This window comes from Beta vulgaris, chromosome 9 (assembly GCF_026745355.1).
Source record: "Beta vulgaris subsp. vulgaris cultivar EL10 chromosome 9, EL10.2, whole genome shotgun sequence".
NCBI classification, from domain to species: domain Eukaryota; kingdom Viridiplantae; phylum Streptophyta; class Magnoliopsida; order Caryophyllales; family Amaranthaceae; genus Beta; species Beta vulgaris.
In genome coordinates, this window is record NC_079210.1 from 27,239,994 (window position 1) to 27,261,100 (window position 21,107).

Below are 21,107 nucleotides of genomic sequence, written 5' to 3' on the forward strand. Positions count from 1 at the left end.
ATTTTAGGAGAGCTATTGCAGCTTTGGAACTTAGCCAACCCGATATAGCGTTAATAGACCTTATCCAAGCTCTTAAATTCCACCCAAATAATGGAGAATTTCAACAAAAATTAAATGAAGTATCATCATTATCAGGACTGTCTTCAAATTTTGTTGATACTACTGCTAAAGTAATCGGTGAGGATGAAGTGTTGAGTAACTCTTCAATCCTTGGAAAGGAGGAGCAAAGGAGAAAGGTAGGAGAAAGGTAGGAGAAAGGAAATCCTACCAAGGTACCACCACTTTCAAAGTGGAGAAGAATCAAACCTTCTCAGAGAAGGTGAAAATGAATGTTGTTGCACTACAAAAAAAAACTACATATAGAGGCAATCTAAAATTGCATCTAAATATATATTTGTAGCCTCTAATGGTGATTAGAAGCAATTTTCTCGCTGCCTCTAATTAGTCCGTCGCTAATTATAGGTTGCCCATAATGTCACCTTTTAGAGGCAAACAAGTTATGGTGCCGCTAAAGACACTTCTGTTTAGAGGCAACCATATGCCTGTCGCTAATTGTTGGTTGCCCCTAATGCCACCTTTTTAGGCATAGAACTTATAGTACTGCTAAAGCCACTTACATTTAGAGGCGACCATAAGCCAGTCGGTAATTATAGGTTGCCCCTAATGCCACCTTTTTGGGGCACACATGTTACATTGGTGGTAAGGCCATTTATATTTAGAGGCAACCATAAGTTCGTCTCTAATTTTAAGTTGCATCTAATGCAACCATAAGTCTGTCGCTAAAGGATGTTTTTAGATGCAACAACAACTAGAATTTCCACATTTTCGACAATTTTTTTGGGATTTTTTTACATTTATAAGCATCGAAATAAAAAATTATCGACTCCCTAAAGGAGCAGCGAACATTTAGCCACCGATAATTAACGACACTGATAGGCTTCGAAAATGTTGAGGCTTTTTAGCATCATTGCAATTGAAGATGCCGCAATTTGAAGCTACTATATAGACACTTGTAAGCGCCAACATTGTGTTATTAGTATAGTAACAGTTACAAGCACATTCTTACATCAACAAGAAAAAATAACATTATAAATTAATAAAGGAAACTAGAAGTATAATCTTATTACTAACAATTTTGACGAATTGATACAAACTTTCAGAAGAGGAAATAAAAAAAATAAAAAATATGTAGAAATTTCCATCTTCAACCGACATTCAACCTTCAGTGAATCTTCAACATAAAACTTCAACTTGAACGCAATTCAATCTGCAAATTCAACCCAAAAAAAAGATCAATATGAACGCAATCCTAAGTTATTATGGTATAGAAAGAAGGTTACTTCCCTATATGAAAGCAAACACCACGCTAAAAAAAACAGCAATAACTTAGACTCGCCAAAAGAAAGAAAAGCAAATAATGAACATCAAAGTAATAGTTACCTACTATCGGGACCTTCCTAACAAAAGTAACTCAATTCACTGCATTGAGTAGTAAAACAGAGAACCCCTCAACAATAATGAAAAGACAGGGTGGTTCGAGCTCGACTACATAACTAAGCTATAGCAACGCTTCAATAGCGTTGCTATAAGGTATAAAAACGTTGCAAAAGATCAAATACTTAAAAGTTACCTTGTACAAAACCATAGAGTTGCAAATGCATCATTGAGCAACATATATTCACCTTCTAGAAAGGGTACCATCAAAGCCCTAATCACTTGTAGAAACACCTGCAAAACAACAACAAAGACCAAGAGACAATAGACTCACATACAATCAGCTAAGCCAGAGTACAATTGAACCAGTCCTTATCTCTGCAACTGGATTTTTAGGCATTACAGAGCTAATTCTAGCATATACATTGTGTTTAACATTCTGAACTGAAATATCAGGGCTGCAGACAGCAGTCTGGTTCCACTTCGCTTAATTTCTTTAGCTCTAAATATGATATAGCATGGCTGTACTACAACATCGAATAACACTCTTCTTGAAACTACCTCTAGTAGGTTTACACAACTATCAAGAACAAGAATTAAGTGATTCGAAAACATAGTCAATCCACAACATTTACTGTTTGGGCAGAAAACTAGGAATGATGTATTATATTGATAAAAGCATAAAGCAGAAAAATTAAGCAAGAAAGAGAAAATATATTAACAAAATTAAGGTAATTAGCACAACTACTAACACCCATCCCATTGACCAACCACCAGCAGCACCACCTCACTGCCACGACCACCACCACTGTCTAAACACCACCGTCTGAACACCACCGTCTGAACACCAAATTTGTAACGGATATATGGTGAAAAAACCGAAAAAAATAAGAGCTCCTGCACCAATACACCATTTGTACCTTTAGAATTCCCGTTTCATTCCAAGTATTAACAATGGCATCCGTATATGAATAACTGACGAAGAAACACACAACTCCATCAGGAACAACAGAAACCATTTCTAGTAATAGTCTCCCATAGTTTCTTGCAACACCAAGATCACTTCTCATATCATACTTTGTGCTAACTGGAAGTTGATCACTGAAACAAACATATAAAAAGATATGGGAAGAGTTAAGAGTAGAAACTTTACATGTTAACCAAAGACAAATATACTGTCCCCAAAATTGAAATATAGGGTCAGATCATCACAAAATGTTCAATCAAAAAGTCAAACAGAGGCAAGATGAAGATCCAAGTTAAAGCATTCACCTTCCACGAGTTAGGACCATTGGACATATGCACTCCCTCGTCAAGGACATAGTAAAACTTCGACTGACAACAGGATTAAAATTAAGAACACTATCGCCACCATTGAATAGTTAGAAACAGTGAAATAATCAGAAAAACAGAAAATCAAACAATCACAACCAAAACTCTCATACAAATCCCAAGAAATCAAAAATCAAACAATCACCACCAAAACTTACAAAACATAAAATCGAAAACAAAGAAAAACGAAATTGGTTAAAAACGAAAATGATCCCAGATCTTAAAAAACTGAAAATGTTTAAAAACGAAAATGATCCCAGATCTTAAAAAATGTTAGTTCTTAAAAACTGAAAATTAAGAAAGAGAAACTCAGAAAAAAAATCGAAAAACAAAAAAAACATGAATCAGATATGGAAATGAAATTAGAAACAAAAAAGCGAGAAAAATTCAACAAAAAATTAGAACCAAAATTCGAACAGATAAGAAGAAAAACTCGAACAATCAAAGCAAAATATCGAAAAAAATCGCAGCAAAAATTTTGAAGAAAAAGATAAGAACAAAAATTTGAACAACAAATCAGAATAAAAGATTGAGAAAAAATTCTGAACAAAAATCAGCCCGAAAAATCGAAACAACGAAAATCATAATAACATACCTTACATCGAAATTTATTCAAGATCCACAGACATAATCGAACGGTTCTTCAGAGATAGATAGTGAAGAAGAAATGAGAAGGAAGTGAGGGGGAGAGAAAAACCTGAGAGAGAGAGATGAAGAAATGAGAGTTAAATAAAAAACAGAATGAAAAATCAAAATGATATGAGGGCGGGGCTTTAAACTTTTGACGAAAATTTTCAAAATATTGAAGGGCGGGGGCTTTAGACATTTTTGATGAAAATTTTATAACTTCAAAAAATCAAATCAGATCTCATTAAATCCTTTAAAAATAATAAGTTTTAAAAATTATCATACTTTGACCAAAGAAGTCAACTTAAATATGTAATAGGGCACAAAGGAAGTACTACTATAATTTTGTTTGACTCAAAAATTGTTTTAATTTAATTTTTAGCTTTATTGTCTTTGTTTTCCTTGTTGATAGTACAAGAGTTTACAATGAACTAGGGGCTGGACGACCACATTTAGCTCGATTAGCGGTATGCGTATCGACAATCATGGTGGGAATTAGAGCTATAATTAATTATTTTATTCAAAACTCAAATTATCTATATTTTTATTACGGTTTTTTCACCATATACCCCTGACAAATTTTTTTTTGCACCGTATACCCTTTCGACTTTCCAAATTCATCATATACCCCTCACATTTCGAAAAATACATCAACTTACCCTTTTGACTAACGGTGTTAGACTTCCGTTAGTCATTAACCCCTAATCCCCTCTAACCCTAATTAACTAACCTAAATTAAACCCTAAACCTAACCCTAATCTAATACACTTTAACTAACCCACTGCCTCATCACCCCCACTGCCACATCACCCCACCCCTTACACGAACTGCCACATCACCCCCACCCCTTAACCCACTGCCACATCACCCCCACCCTTACCCCACTGCCACATCACCCCTTCCACCCACACCCCAACCCCACCCCCACCCCCTTCCCCACCCCCACCCCTGCAGTCCCCTCCCCACCATCCCACCACCCACCAGCCCCGAGACCCCCTACACTGTTCCGCCACCTGCAGCGCCGCACCCCCCTCCTCTTCCGCCACCCGCAGCACCACACCCGCGCACAAACTCGCGCAAACCCCACGGCACCACGGCAAACTTGCGCAGCCGCAATTGATTTTCTCCCCACCCCTTCGATTTTTGCCTCCGAAAATCTGGGTTTAGGGTCGAAATGTTTCAATAATCTGGGTTTCGAAAATCTGGGTTTAGGGTCGAAATGTTTCAAAACTTTGGGTTTCAAAAATCTGGGTTTAGAGTCGGAAATCTGGGTTTCGAAAATCGGGGTTGAGGGTCGAAATCTGGGTTTCGGTGGAAGGGGAGGGGGTTACGGTACTGTAGAGGGAGGGGGTGGGGGCTGCGGGGAAGGGGGAGAGAGGGGGACTGCGGAGGAGGGAATGGGGTGGTGGTGCAGTGGGAGGAAGGGAAAGGGATGGGGGTGCACAAATCCGGTGGGGGTGGGGGTCAGGTGACTGCAAAGGGGGGAGTGGGGGTGGTGGTGCAGTTGGGGGAAGGGTCAGGTGGTGGTGGGTCATGGGTCAGGTGGTGGTGGGTCAGATGGTGGTGCACTGGTGCTGGTTAGGGTTAGGGGGGGGGTGGGTTGTGGGCTGGGGATGGGGTGGTGGGCTGTGGGCTAAGGATGGGGTGGGTAGGGTTGTGGGCTTTTTGGTTGGTTTTTGGTTAATTAGGTTTAGGGTTTAGTTAATTAAGATTAGGAGAGGTTATGCCTAATGACTAACGGAGTCTAACACCGTTAGTCAAAAGGGTATGTTATGTATTTTCAAAGAGTGAGGGGTATATGTGAATTTGAAAGTGAAAGGGGTTTAGTGCAAAAAAAAATTTGTCAGGGGTATATGGTGAAAAAAACGTTTTTATTATGAAATTACTCGATAATTTAGATGTTATTAGATTATTGGAAAAAAACAACACAAAATTATCTTTTTTTTTAACGCCCAACAATACAACTATCATCAGGGAGTCAGGGGCAAGAGATTCTGCCAAAATATATAATTCTTCTGTATCTAAATCACTACAACAGATTGACTTTCATATTTGCCAATACACAATTTTGACCATTAATATATCTAAGTATAATAATGAAGTCATATTGTTATACGTATATATTTAAGTATAATTGACTTATTCGATTAACAAAGGCTATAATGTGTTTGTTTATTGAGATAAGATAAGGTATTGTAATGTGAAAAATACCGCATGTTTTCCTAGTTTAAAGAAAGTGATATTTGATTACTTAATTGAATTCGATATGCTGAAATCATATACTTTTTCCGTGACAAAATAGATGTTACACTATGACTTTTACGTTTTTCGATGCAGTACTTTGACCATTGATAACTTTATTTGCTTATTCTTGTTTATTAGTAAAAATTATAAGAAGTTAATATCATGAAAGTATGCATTAAAACGAATCCAACAATACATCATATAATAACGGTTGATTTTATCTATAATAAAAAAAATGCATAGTCAAATATAGTAGGTGAATAATGCAATTTTCAAAGTGTAACATTTATTTTGTTATGGAGGAAGTAAAATTAGTTTAAACAACTCGAAAGGCTAGATAAAATTGATATGAAATAAGAATCACGAGTTTTTTGCATATTTCTATTTATAATGACAAAATTCCCAAATTTTGCAAGGTAAATATTTGATATAATTTAGAAAAAAATTTAAATGGAAAATGAAATTTCGGCAACTAGCACTTAGACATTTTCTAATTTCATTTTGCCGCTACAATATTTCAGTATCCCGCTCTTCAACCAAGGGGTTTTCAGTTTTGATAGGGGTTTGTTCTATTTAAAGAATTTCTCTATCTCGTTACCGTTCTGGCCACCGCAGCTGGGTCCCAAAGCCACCGCCAAGCCACTACCGGCTACCGCTTTCGAGTAGCTGCTACTTGATTTACCACCTAATTAACCCTTGAACCACCACTGCACCTCCACCTTCGCCATTTCGCCACCGCCACAACTCCGACAACCACCGCCATTACCACGAAAACCATCGCCGCCACCACCACCAAAATGCTCGAAATTCGTCGGCGAGCACAACCCCTCCAACACCCACCCTAAACCGCCCCAAAACCCCCTAAAACCTCGAACTAACACGAAAAACTCCCAAAACACCCTAAACACGAAACTTACTCTAAAACAACGAAATCCCACCCCTGTTCGAGCATAATTAAGTAACCAATTTGAGAAAAAATGAGCCTAAATCAAAACCCCCAAATTAATTTCAACAACTCAAACCCTAGGCTATTTTCGAACAATTAAATGCAATAAACTTCACCCCAAATCACTCTACACATTAGATTGGTTCGAATTTGGGTGATTTGATCGAATTTGGGGTGATTTGATCGAATTTGGGTTGGTTGAGTGAATCGATTCCAAGGGTGGCTGGGCGGGTTTGTTGGGTTCGTCGGTGTTCTGTGATGGTGGTTGGATGGTTTTAGCTGAAAGTTGGTAGAAAAGATGCACAAATTTGTAGTATTTATTTCATTCGTTTAGTTCTTTCTATTACTTGTTTATGGAATTAATGGTTATGTTAAAGTTGGATTACCTTGTTTTTATAGAATTAATGGTTATGTTATGGTGGGATTGCCAGGTTTATGAGAGCTTTTTTCCTCTAAGTGATAGTTAATTGTTTTAACATGGGAATGGTGTCCGCCCTTCCCTTATACAATTCAAGTGACACTAAAAAAATATCTTTAGATGCAACAATAATCTATGTGATGCTGAAAAAATGGCTATCGAGACAACTAAATTCATGTGACGTTAAATACATGGCTTTAGAGACAACTAACTGCAATTGATGCTGAAAAAATGGCTTTAGAGACAACTAAAGTCATGTGACGCTAAATACATGGCTTTAGAGACAACTAACTATAGTTGATGCTAAAAAAATGGTTTTAGAGACAATTAAATTCATGTGATGCTAAAAATATGAATTTAGAGACAACCAATATTCATGTGATGCTAAAAACATGGTTTTAGAGGCAACCAACATTCGTTTGATGCTGAAATGTATCTTTAGAGGCATCAGAATATACTTGACACTAAAAACCATATAATTAGAGGCAACCATGTTTATGTAATGGTAAAAGGGGCTTTTAGAGGCAAGTCGGCCAAATGATGTGCCTCTATAGCCAATTTTTTTGTAGTGTTGGAACAGTTCACAACATTAAAGATACTAATTTAGTCCCGGAGTCTACTTCTGGGAAAAAACGAAATCTACAGGGTCCAGTTTCCGATTTTCAAATCGGAAAGCGCGGGATACCTATTTGCATATCACCCCCTCAATATACAAGGTGATGTCAACGGGAAGAACTTTGCATTACCACTGCTCTTTCCAAAACCAAATGATCAGCATCCGAACTTTCAATCCATCACAAAGGATGGATTGCAGCACGACTATAGATCACCATACACCCATGGAGATGAGACACTCCCCTGTTGAAGGGTATGAGCAGTGTAAACAAACTCCAACTTTAGGGCCCGACATCGAGGCTACAAGTACGAATTCTCAAAAGTCATCTTGCGTCTCTTTGTTAGTACCTCCAAGCACCTCCTTTTGCTCGCCGGCGAAGTCTACTTCACGGTTCGACAATCAGCTTACCAGCAAGATGAAAATCTCCTCTCGTTTGCACTCCAGAATCAACAGACAACATAATACGGTAAAACGTCGAAGTCCCTCATTTTCTAACCCTTTGTTTTCCAGGGTGCGTATTGGATCCAAGAGAAGTCCATCATGCTTCACTGAGGACGTCTGCTATCCTTGTAGGAAGAAATGTTATGCCCCACCCCCCTCTGTTCTAGTAACTAATCTTGTTCATGATGATTTTCTTATGTTAGGTTAGTATGCTCTCTAGGTTGTATTTCGGCTTTTATTAATGCAAATTTTTCTGATGTCAAACAAAAACAAAAACTCCCTCGAGCTGACAATATACAGTTTTTCGATCAAATGGTTGATGTTTGGCTAGACAGTTTGTCACATACACTTACATTGATTTTCCTTTGTTCAATTAAGAGTGGCTATGAAAATCGAATTCCCACCTAAGGGTGGTTATTATTTGAAAGCCCTGCTTTTTATGTATTTAACAGTATAATTTAAATACATATACTGGATCTTTCCATTTTCTTGAATAAGCCGGAAGTCCACGAAAACTCTGATACTGTCAAACATAAGTAAAACTTCAATTTTTGATTATTATTTCCTCGAATTGATTTGCCCATCAGAACAGAAATTCTTAAACAGTGAGCTAATGCTTAATTGAAAGAAACGTAATAATATAGCAAGTCAACTAGTCATGGAAAAAGGACATAGTTGCTTCTATATTTGTCAAGTTGTCAAACAGTTATGTTACACAAATATGAAATCCCCAGCACTAATATCACAGGGTGTACAAGGACATAAGTACATTATCATATAGTTTCAGAACCAAGTCAGAAACATTGTTCATCAGAATCTAAATCAATTAAAATTAAAATTAAAATTAACTAGGACATCGATTCTACAATTTAGAGGTTTATGCAATTGTGAATCGTCCTGTCTAGCAGCAAGACCAGATCACCCCGCCAACAGATAAGCCATTGGATCATCAATCAAGCCTCTTTCTCATACAACACCGTTTCTGACACCATCTGATTCCAAAACCAATCTTGTCGATATGACTCCTGAACTTCAAAGTTCCTTCAGCTCCACACTTTGAAACGAGTACAGTTAAAATCTGCACAGAAAGCCGGAGGAGATTTAGCACAGTGCTGGCAGCAAGTGAAAGTACATGTTGAACAAATAGCATAATAAAAATGATAAACTCGCATACACAGTGCACGTATAATTAATCCTACTTGTAATCATAAAGTTAAAATATGATTGTTATACCATCTTTAAAAAAACTTTCTACTATAGAGAGATTGAAGGGTTTAAAAGGGATTTTTTAATATCCAAAATTAGGTTCCTTTCCACCCTTATAAAAACCTCAATCAAACAAACGAACTAAAATCAAATCCATAATATCAAATCAAACACCCCTACTGCGTCGTCTTGATAAATTATCATGTTAATATCTGAGCATGCCCTTGTGAGTTCTTTTGGTACTTGTGCATCTTAGTTGGTTGGCTACGGCTAAAGGTGCGCTCTCATCACCTTGATCATCTTAATATGGCCATATTGAAAAGCCTGGAAGATATGTAACTAGAACTCAATCTATGGTGTGCTCTCTTCGCCTAGATTTTGACTACAATCTACTACTACACAAAACAATTATTCTATTTCAAAGGTTTTTCCTGCGGCACAAATAAAGGAATGCCCATGGACCGACCCCATCGTCTCCACCCCATACAAACTACGAGATCACCCCAAAGACCTTCTACCCCTGGAGTAAGTTTTTTTTTTTATACACATTTGTTCTGCTTGAAGATTTTGAGGATTTTGATTGGCTACGGCTACAATCTACTTCTCTACCAAACATATATTTATTTGAGGCAAATTGGAAAAGCGCTGACAATTTCCCTGAACCAAAAAAAAGAAATCAAAAACAGTATCTACATCAGTTTTACCCCCAAAGCCACTAAAGAATTTTTATGCTTACTCCTAAGAGAGATGAGGAGGTTCAAAGATGAGCAACCTTTACCACACAAAAGGGTCGTTTATTATTTCTTTTACATATATTTGCATGGCCAGTTTTGTATCAACAAAAAATTAAACAGAACAGATTTCCTTTGAAAGGTCAAAAATAATACGGCACTCTACTGTTTGCAAAGATACAACATAAGAATTATAAATACAAAACCCTCCAAATCCAATATGAATAACTTAAGCCATTTAAACACATGTTAAGAATTTAATTATTCACTCAAATAGCAAAGTACATCACAAGTTAGATATAATTAGCTATAGCAACTTACAATTGGAATAACAAGAGGAAATTATAAGTTCAATTTCGTTTCCAATCAAAAATTAAGTCTCAATATTTCTTTACTAAAGCCTTGCACCAAAAAGGAGTTCTTTTATGATCCACAAACCCTTCAACTCCATTATTGATACCTTTTAAATCCTTACAAAGTCACAGTAACTAAACTTATTAGCCTTAATCTAAGCTTAAGTATCCCTTTTACATCCTCACAATAACTAAACATAGTAGATGTTTGGTATAGAGGAGACTATGTAGGCAATAGAAGATCTGATTTGGATAGTTGTTTGGTTGACAGGAAGTGGGGGGGGGGGGGGGGGATGGGGGCACAATCAAAATCCCTTGGGAAATTGAAATTTTCTTAAAACGTGGGAAATTATTCACCCACCTCCCCCTTGGTCATTCAGAATTCCCACATCAATTCTTGGGATGTGGGAATTCCTCAATGTCAAAAAAGCATATTGAGGCCGTTTCCTAGGAATTAAATAAGGGAAATAATTCCCTTATCAGTAGAACTTTCCAAAGGAATTAAATTCCCATGTACACCAAACAACCACTTCAATTCTTTTTCTGATCCATAAACTCTTCAACTCCATTATCTATACCTTTTAAATCTTCAGGAGTAACTAAACTTATTAGTCTTAATCTAAGCTTAAGTATCCCTCTCCCCCCCCCCCTCTCTCTAATGGGTGGCTAGTTTTTGGTCCTAGTCCGGTAAACAATGGGTAGGAATGATTAAAGAAGATGTGTCATAGTTGGGTACACGGGTATCAGTTTTTCCTTCTAGTTATGAGTTGAACTAGCACTTAGTGCCTTTGACAAATCATTACTGCTTAAAAAAATTATAATTTGAAAGAGGAAATCACACCTCAAAATAGCTCAGGAGGCCAAGCAGCTATATCTATGACGAATATTGTAGCTCTTGCATTGTTAAATATAAGGTTTACTATATAACCTTAAATATAAACAAATGCCTGGCTTGAATACAAGTCTTCCTGTGGCGATGCATCCACTGAATGCGGTCAAAAAGCCCATAAAAAGAAACTCTGAGATGGCTACACTAATTTCAGATATCCAAACTGTACATCGTAAAGATCTGGAAAGTGGATGAACACCAAATTCCAATTTAATTCGAATGAATGAAATGAAATCTGAGACAGAGGGTGGGAGGATGAGCAAATCAAATAAAAAAAACAAGAATAGCCATAGCTAAACTCGATACTTATATAAATCCCTCTTCCCCATGTCATTTCCGATGTAATCCATACAGGGGTGCATTTCTATTAACACAATAACACAAGATACAATCATCATCATCATAGCATTATTTTTGTCATATTACACACAATTTACAAAAAAAAAAAAAAATACAAGATGCAATATTGTTTCTCTCAAAAAAAAAATGTGCCCTGTGTTTGATAGGGTCATATAGAAATTCAACCATGAATGGATGAATAGGAATATTACAAGTAAAAAGTATGTAGATAGAAAAAACAACTAGTCACATAAAAAGGGCAAAAAGAAAAAAGAAAGACTAGATGCACACCATCTAAGGACCTAGAATAAATTCAATAAAGTGCGGGTCCTACATTAAGTCACTACGTTAATCCTTCAATATCAAAGTTTCATCCTTAAGCTCCAAATTAGGTTAATGTTGGGTGATCTTCTTTGAAATGCATCTTTAAACTACCTCCCTTTCTCAACATGATCTTCTATAATCACACTTCTCTTACCATGATTTAATCAACTTCCACACCTCTTCTTTCCTACCTTAAGTTCAGCCTAATAAACATGTAAAATTGCATGAAACCAATTAAGTGGTCGGATTCAGAATTTCAATATCAAAATCAAAAAATATACCAAAACCTAGTAACAATAGAAATTCCTAGCTGAATACAAAAGATTGTATATTTGTGTCCTGAAGTTAAGACTAGATGCACACCATCTAAAGACCTACTAACAACCAATAAAGGACGCGCCCTAGAATAGGTCACCGTGAGAATCCTTTAACATCAAAGTTTGATCTATAAGCTCTAGATTAGGAGAAATGCTGGATCATCTTCTTTTAAATTTATCTTTAAACTACCTCCTTTTCAATCTTGCAGTCCCTTAACATGATCTTATATCATCTCAAAGATCAAGCTCAATTATCATACCATATATTGATCACCTAGCCACACCTCTTGTTTCTTTCCTTAACTTAAGTTTTAACCCTCATAAACAAATGCACCACAACCCTTGTAATAAATCAAATTCACAACTAAGCATGAGTGATGGATCATCAAGGCTTCGCCTTTTAATTGGAAACAAGACAATCCTAATTCATATTTTCACATGCCACTATTAAACTCCCAACCTTAGATAATCGATCAATACATATCAATTCTTCTTCAACATTGATGTAGACATCCATATAGATTTTGTAAAGACATTGGCATACCCCCATATTTCTGTCCCCCTATAAGCAAACATGTGCCAAAACTTTATAAACGAAAAGCATCCGGCAAAGAATTACAATATTTGCATACCCCCATATTTGAATTTCACATCGCTCCAAACAGCCTCCAACACCTTAAAATTTACTTTGAACCTTACTTTCAAAAAGCGCGCCTTTGGTGCACCTAGGCGCCACGTGACCCAAGGCGCACAGAAAATCACACCCAACACCCCAGGCAAGGCGAAGAACATGAGGCAAGACAAGACGCCGAAAGGCGCGCGCCTTTGTATAGGCGAGAGGCGCACCAGGCGAGAGGCACGTTGGGAGGGGGGATTTAACTCTGTTTTTTAACGTTACCTTAGAACTCGAAATTGACATTTCAAACCCTATAACTCGACAACATGTGATAGAAGAATCTTTCCACAGCAGTTGCATCTCGTCGCCGGTCGTTGTCGTCGGTCGTAACCACCTTGCTAGTAAGTTTCTTCCCTCTTTTTCGTCTTATCTGCTTCTCTTTTCGTCTTCTCATATTCTTTTTTCTCTTCTTTTTTTTCGATTTCTTTTTTGTTTCTTCTCTAATTTTCTTCTTCTTTCTCCTTTATTCTGTATCTTTTTTTTTTGTGATTTCTATCTTTTTTGTGATTCTTCTCTCACCTCTTTTTTTTTTTCTCTGACTTCTCTCTTCTTCTTTGTTATGTGTTCTATTTTTTTTGGGTAGTAGTAAATTAGTAATATAATGACTAATAGGAAGTAGAAATTTACTCAATTTAGTATTATATGATAGAAACTCATTTTCATCTTTCTCTTATATAATTTGAATTGTAGATTCTTGGTTTTTAATTGAGAATCTTTGATGGAGCCGGGTTCGCCTTCTACGGGATCATCAGACACTTTGAATCCGGCTAGGAAATATGGAAAACCGGATCCTAATAATAAGAACCATTGGACTTGTAGTTTTTCTGAAAAGGTAACTAAAGTAGGGGCTTATCGTTTGAAGCAACATTTGGTCGGAGGTTTTAGGAATGTGATTAAGTGTCCTATTTGTCCCGAACATGTGAGGGAGGAAGTGAAATCATTTATACTTCAAAAGGCACAAGCTAAGATTGATGCATAAATGTGCCAAACATTCCTTATTATGATGTTGATGATGATGAGGAGGAAGAGGTGGATTGTGAAGTTTTAAACGCCAAAGGTAACTCGGGAAAAAAGTGGCACATCAAATGTTAAAACGCCAAGACAAAGGGGTCCTTTAGACACATATGTCACTTCTACTCCCCAAGATATTTTGAAAGGAAGAAAAGAGAGGAAAGGCATCTTAGGGGTTTGTGACAAGCAATTGAGGGACAAAACTTGTAAGGATATTGCTAAATGGTTTTATGATACGGGAATTATTTTCCATATAGCCACTTATGAGAGTTTTGGTAAAATTATGCAATCCATTGGACAATGCATGAGCTACGAGTTTCACTTCTTAAGAAGGAAGTTGAAAAGAAAATGAAGGAGCATAAGAAAGAGTTGGCAACAAAAGGTTGCTCCATTTTAACCGACAGTTGGCATGATTTGGTTGCCCATAAGGATATCGGGAACTTCCTTGTGAACTCTCCAAAGGTATCAATGTTCATAAAAATCAATGGATGTTTCTGAAATTGTGAAAGATGCCGACTTGTTGTTTAAATGCTTGATGAAATTATTGAAGAAGTTGGGGTAAAAAATGTGATCCAAATGGTGACGGAAAATGCTTCTAACTATGTGAAGGCGAGTAAGAAACAAATATCTTTAATTTGTTTAATTTAACTTTACTCTTTCTTATATTCATAAATCATTATCTTATAAATCCATGGATATTTGATAAAATTTGTAGGAAAATGCTTGAGGCTAGGGGTGTTCATTTCGGATATACGATCCGATCCAAAAATTTTGGATCGAGAAAAAAGCAATCCAAATCCGATCCGAAAAATTTCGAATAGTATCGGATCGGATATTCGAAATTTTCAAACCGGAACCGGAAACTAAAAAAATTGAAATTTTCGAAGGAAAAGTTCATAAAATAAATTTTGGATCGGATCAGATCATTGGATATTTCGAATATCTGGTCTTGAAAATGAATATTACGGATCAGATATCCGAAAATATCCGGAAAATTCAGGAAATTTTCCATGTTTCGGATATTTTCTGGTATCCGAAAATGAAAAATGTTGATTTGTATCCGATACGAAATATCCGAAAATTAAAAAAGCGGAACGGATATCCGAAAAATCGGATCGGATTAACCGGATCACGTATCGGATACTTATGAACACTCCTACTTGAGGCTACGAGACCACATCTTTATTGGACTCCATGTGCGGCGCATTGTCTTGATCTTATGTCGGAGGATATTGGAAAATTTTCAAAGAGCAAGATCGCACAAAAAGGTGCATGTTCACGAGTGGCTATATGTATAGCCATATCACACTTGTGAACATGATGAGGAGGTTCAGAAATGGTCGAAATTTGCATAGGCCGACAATTACAAGGTTTGCAACCTCTTTCATAAATCTAGCACAATTTCATAAGCAAAGACACAACTTAAGGAAGATGGTTATTTCTCAAGAGTGGAATGATTCCAAATGGCCAAAGGAAGCGGGAGGAAAAAAAGCTGCATCATTTGTTTTGCAAGACACCTTTTAAAGACATGTTGTTTATGCTCTAAAGTTGACGAGGCCTTTTGTCAAGGTTTTTAGGATGGTTGATGGAGAAAGAAACCACCTATGGATTACATTTATGAAGCTATGGATAAAGCTAAGGAGGCCATTTCTAAGAGTTTCTCAATGAAAGAAGAAAACTACAAGAGAGCTTTTGAGTACATTGATGCAAGGTGAGATTGTCAGATTCATCGACCTTTGCATGCGACCGGTTATTTCCTCAATCCGGCGTTTTTCTATGATAATCCCGATGAGGTTGGTTGTGAAGAAGTTATGAATGAGTTGTTTGGTTGCATTACAAGGTTGACTCCGGATGTAGTAACTCAAGACAAGATCATTGGAGAGTTGGATATATACAAGGATGCAACCGGTCTCTTTGCCCAACCCGCGACCATTAGGCAAAGAAAGACAAAAGCACCTGGTAAATATTTATTTGAAAAAAGTAAATCTTAATTTTCAATATCTTTGATATCTTAAATACTAATGTTTACATTTAAATCTAACAGGGGAGTTGTGGTCTATCTTTGGATCTTCTGCACTGAAGAAATTTGCTATAAAGGTTCTTAGCCTCACTTGTAGTGCTACTGGTTGTGAGAGAAATTGGGGTGTTTTTTAGCTTGTAAGTATCTTATTTTTATTGTTTTTGCTTTGATAAAGGGTATGTCTAATAGCATAGTAATGAGTATTACTTTAGCTTCATACTAAGAAGCGAAACAGATTAGCACAAGGTCGATTGAATGACATGGTGTTTGTTAAATATAATCGTGCTTTTTTGCAACGCCGATATGATAGAAAAGACACCGTGGATCCAATTCTTTTAGAGGAGATTAGATAGCAATTAGTGGCTACTTGGAAGAATGGATGATAACTCCTCTGATGAAGATAATGACTTTGTGTTTGAGGGTGATGACTTGACATGGCGTACGGTTGCTCGAGCTTCGGAAGGTCATGAGCCTAGTTACGTCACTAGAGCATCAAGGATAGCAAAGGATGGTCTAGGATCCTCATCTAGACCTGATAAAGGGGAAGGTCTTGCTAGTAGCTCCACTCCAAGAGTCACGGTGTTGGATAATGAAGAGGATGACTTTGGAGGAGATAGAGACTATGAAGAAGATGAGGATGATGATCATTATGACTTGGATGGTGATGTTGATGATGATGATGATTTGGATTTCTAGTTGTTCTAGGCTTCTAGCCCCACTATCTTGAAACTTCGTTTGGTTTTCTTTCTACTTAGTACTTTGACTTATTGCGGTACTTTACCGATGAATTTTGCTTTCTTATATCCTTTTATGGGTCTTTAATATAATATCTATGTTGTTTTAAGTATTAAAATGCTTCTATTTTTGATTTCTAATCATTTTGGCATCAATTTAAAACTAAGCTTTGAACACTATACACCTAAAAAGTAGCTGAACAATTTGATTTAGAGATTGTAGTCACAAGAACCTCCTTTTACTTTCACGATAGTTCCAATCTGTGTAAGCAAGAATATGAGAACGCAGAAGTTTCATTAGCCAAGAGATAAGGAAACACTGTAATATCAATTATAGATGAGAAATATAATTTTAATAAAAATATGTGTTTTAATAAGTCATCTATAAGCGTATGTATTTGTGTAAGTGTATAAAGATATTTACGGTTATACTTCCCAAATTATTTTAAAAGTAATTTATTAATTTTTGACATGGCTAAGAAACCGAAAACGTTATTTTACTAGTTTGTAACCCATACTAAATCCTATTTTCCTTTTAACTAGCCAACTTCCTCTATAAACGATTCCTCTCCGCGCTCTTTCCTTCTCTTGCCCCTCAAGAATTCTCTTAAAAATTTCCTTTAGAATCATCCTTTTAACTTGATTCTCTTTTCCATAGTTTATCTTCTCTCCTCTTATTACTCCATATTTTTTATTTGTAAAAATAAGACTCTAAGTCTCCTTCCTCTAGCCTATGTTGACTCTCCCCCGATAATTCTTTACAACTTGAATTCTTCTATAGTCTACTATCCTATTCTTGCTCCACATTCTGATTTAAGAAAGTGTTGACTGGAGTTGAAACTCACATACTCGAGTTTGCAATTTGGGAAGTTCTTAAAGAACAGCCCTATTCCTCTATCAACCAGAGACAGAAAGCACAAAGATTTGACAAGATTTCATCCACGGGTAGCATAAGGCCACTGCGGCAAAGAAACAGAATGGAAGGGCACAGACAAGTCAATTGCAAAAAAAAAAAAAGTGAAAGAACAGCCTGGACTTTCAACTAACGGTGAGTTAACAGCTTTAAATCAGGCAAGTCATTCAGTTCTAATATTTTATATTACTACGAACGTTTCCAGGGACCTATGGGCATGAGCATAACATACGTTTTGAAACTATCTGGAGCACAATTGTTTTGGTATTTTAGAAAACCAACAATCTTCAGCAACAGGCCAAATACCCATTAGCCAGCAATTTAAATTTCCTGTATCGAGGTTTAAGGTCATTTTAAAAGGGTGACTTAAACGTAGCCTAGAGAAAGTCTCCATCCTTCACTAAACCTGGTGTGCACAAGTGGCTACAACAGCAAGGCAATACCAGCATGCAGCACATGGACGTCTATTTAGGCCTCCAGAGATTAATTTCACACTCCAATAATTTGGATAGTCCTACACCCCATGAACTACGTTACAAAAGGACACAAAAAACACCATCCCCAATCCTGCAACCACATTCTTTGAAAGAGTAATCAGACCAACACCGATGTTCATCTAACATAATCCAGCAACCTAAGAAGACTCAATCCAGAAAACTTTATTGCACTATCAAACTCTTGAAGTAAAAAGTAACAAAGATCAACAGAGAGATTTCTAGGATGGAACCTATCGTGAAATCAGATACAAAGATCAAACCACACAACAGAATACAAAACAACCATTCTTTTCCTTTACTAGAAAAACCCTATATTCTGCTAACCTGGGTGCAAACCATGTCCTCGAACAAAGATCCTTTACTCTAGCCAGGTTTTGGAAATTAATTTGATTATAAAATTAGATTTAATTTCTTGCTCCAAACCGGAAAAAAAATATATAGAAACTTTGGAAAGATCCTCCCTTTGTGGTAGCTGTTGTAGCTCCAGTTTGTTTACTTTACAACGCAAAACATAATAACAAAAACTAACAATGCCCATGTTTTTAGCTCTCACTGAATGAAATTGCCTAAAATTCTAACAGCAATTTGTCATCATACTTAAATCCATAAAAGATAGTGAACTCATACAAGTTGCAAACCCTTTAATTGGAAGAGATACTTGACATATAACAGTACATACATGTGATGCAAAAAGTAACTAGAACAGCCTCTCAATATAAAACAATAACACAGAAAAAGAAAAAGGAAACAAGAAAATAAACAATGAGAAAAATACTTTACTATGAAAAAAGCAAAGAATTTTACCATCCACTAGTACTGGGTCGACTACCACCGGATCTACCAACAAATCCGGGTCCGGGTCCGGGGCAGGGGCCGGGTCCAGGTGGTCTCATCCTCCTTTCATAGCCACCCCCCGACTTGGGGCGCGCATCCTCAGCATAACGAACAGGCGATCCATGATAATTGGCATGCGCTGAACCGGGGCGATAAGTCCCCTGTTTAGGCTTGTTAGAGTCGGGAACCACAGCCGTGACCTCCTTCGCTACAAAACCAGGTCTGAGGTGCGGAGGAACAAACTTATTACTCTTGGGACTGGGACTGGGACTGGGATGATCCGCCTTACTATTATTATTATTATTATCTCTCTCCTGAAAGCCAGGGGTTCCCCCGGTGTTCCCTTGGGGACGGAGAGATATAGAGTTGGAATCGAATGATTTCAAGGACGGAGGAGAAGAAGCTAGAGACTGAGGCTGTGGTTGTGGTTGCGGCTGTGGATGGGGTTTAGGGGAAGGGCGAGAGAGGAGGAGCATGCCGCCATGGGTGAGGCGGGAGGAGGCGGAGAGAGAGTAGGATTTGTGAGAGGAGAGAGAAGAAGACGGTGATCTTGAAGAGGTGGAAGTGGTTGAGGTGGTTGAGTTGGGAGTGATGATTTTCTTTTCGTAGATGTCGTTGAAGTTCAGAGAGGTGTATTTGTTCGTTCTTGCCATCCACCAACTTTTGAGTTTTGAGAGATGGACAGGATCTGGAGGAACGGGAAGAAGAGATTAGAGGAGAGAGAGAGAAACAAAAAAAAAAGAGTTCAAGGAGGGAAATTGGAAATTGGAAATTGGAAATCAGAAATCAGAAATCAGAAGATGATGTTATAAAGGGACGGTGATTGTTCAACTTAAGTGATTCGTTTGTTCTTAGTCATGTTTTTTGTTTTTAATTATTATAGCTGCGTTCTCTTCAACTTATTGGCTTTGAATTTATTGGAACTTATTAAACCTGATTGGACCTGATTCAATTTATTGGACCTGATTGGAATTTATTGGACCTGATTGGAACTTATTGACCTTATTGAAACTTATTAGACCTTATTGGCCCTAATTGAAACTTATTAGACCTTATTGGCCCTAATTGAAACTTATTAGAACTTATTGGACCTGATTGAAACTTATTTGACCTTATTAGACAAAAAAAATTGACCATTAATAACATAAATAACGTAAATACTATCCCTCAAAATTTATTATTAAGTATAATTATTAAATTCGTCCTTTAAAAAAATAATTATTATTAATTATCTCTTGATAATTAATTTAACAAAAAAAATTTACTATTTATATATTTGTCTATACATAACTTTCACCACTAATATATCTAATAGTCTTGTTTTGATTTTATAAAGCACTAGTAGAAAATCAAAAGTTGATTAACATTTATTGCTAACAAGTTAAAATTGGCACATATGAAAAATTCTCACTCCACTCTCATTTACTTAAAGGTAGTAGAATGCTTAACTCCTTATTTAAAGACGAATTGCAAAATATTGTAATTATAATGATTATTATTGTTAACCTTAATTATTTGACCATGATTATAATATCATTTAATAATAATATAATTAGCTAATAGTAATATGAATAATCAAATAATAGACAATAATACAAGTATGATACTATACATTATGGTGCTTGTTTGGGCCCAATCTTGCCTCTTTAGGCAGTTGCATGGTCCAAGACCCAAAGACTTCCAGCCAGCGTGGAAGTCCACCAGTGGGGCCTACTTACCCTAAATTTCGTGCCAACATGGCAGGGACAATTTTCACACATTTCAATGCCTATAAATAGCAGGCAAATCCTCATTTATTGAGGTAAGAGATTCTAGACAATCCACTTCACAGATCCCAATTAATCCACTTCAACTAACTTGATCGTCGGAGGGCGCGATCCCGGATTCACCCCCGGGGTAGTCTAACTCTCGTTTTGTGCAGGTCTCCTAGCCGTCTCCGAGTATCCGGCCATCTACAAACCTGGTCTCGATCCATCCCACCTAATATAAGTTTTTACCCGAAACAGGTTGGCGCCGTCTGTGGGGACATCGAACTAAAAGCTATGGCCGTCACCCGAAGAGGCCGAGGGAGACAGAGGGCTCCTATCCCCTCTAATCACTCCAGGGCACCGTCTCCTAAAGTGGTTGACGAGACAGCGGGCAACCCTCGACAGGCTCCTATTCTCTCGAGCCGCAACCGACACATCCTCGAGGAGATCAACCATC

At 37.1% G+C, this 21,107-nt stretch overlaps 1 protein-coding gene and 1 long non-coding RNA gene across 2 annotated transcripts; both read right to left on the bottom strand.

Moving 5' to 3' along the window:
• Window positions 1-920: 920 nt before the first annotated feature.
• LOC125493176 (uncharacterized) lies at window positions 921-3,456 on the bottom strand. The gene is made up of 2 exons (XR_008967571.1): window positions 1,631-3,456; window positions 921-1,267 (listed from the first exon to the last, which is right to left on the bottom strand). It is a non-coding gene; the product is annotated as an uncharacterized LOC125493176 (long non-coding RNA).
• Window positions 3,457-8,717: 5,261 nt separating this feature from the next.
• Window positions 8,718-19,682, bottom strand: LOC104903437 (uncharacterized). Its single transcript, XM_010691471.4, has 2 exons — window positions 18,873-19,682; window positions 8,718-9,136 (listed from the first exon to the last, which is right to left on the bottom strand). Coding segments are annotated over exons 1-2 (684 nt in total). The 5' UTR covers window positions 19,556-19,682; the 3' UTR covers window positions 8,718-9,135.
• Window positions 19,683-21,107: the final 1,425 nt, after the last annotated feature.

Excerpts from the sequence above, each read along its gene's own strand:
- LOC104903437 (XM_010691471.4), bottom strand. The coding sequence starts at position 19,555 with ATGGCAAGAACGAACAAATACACCTCTCTGAACTTCAACGACATCTAC.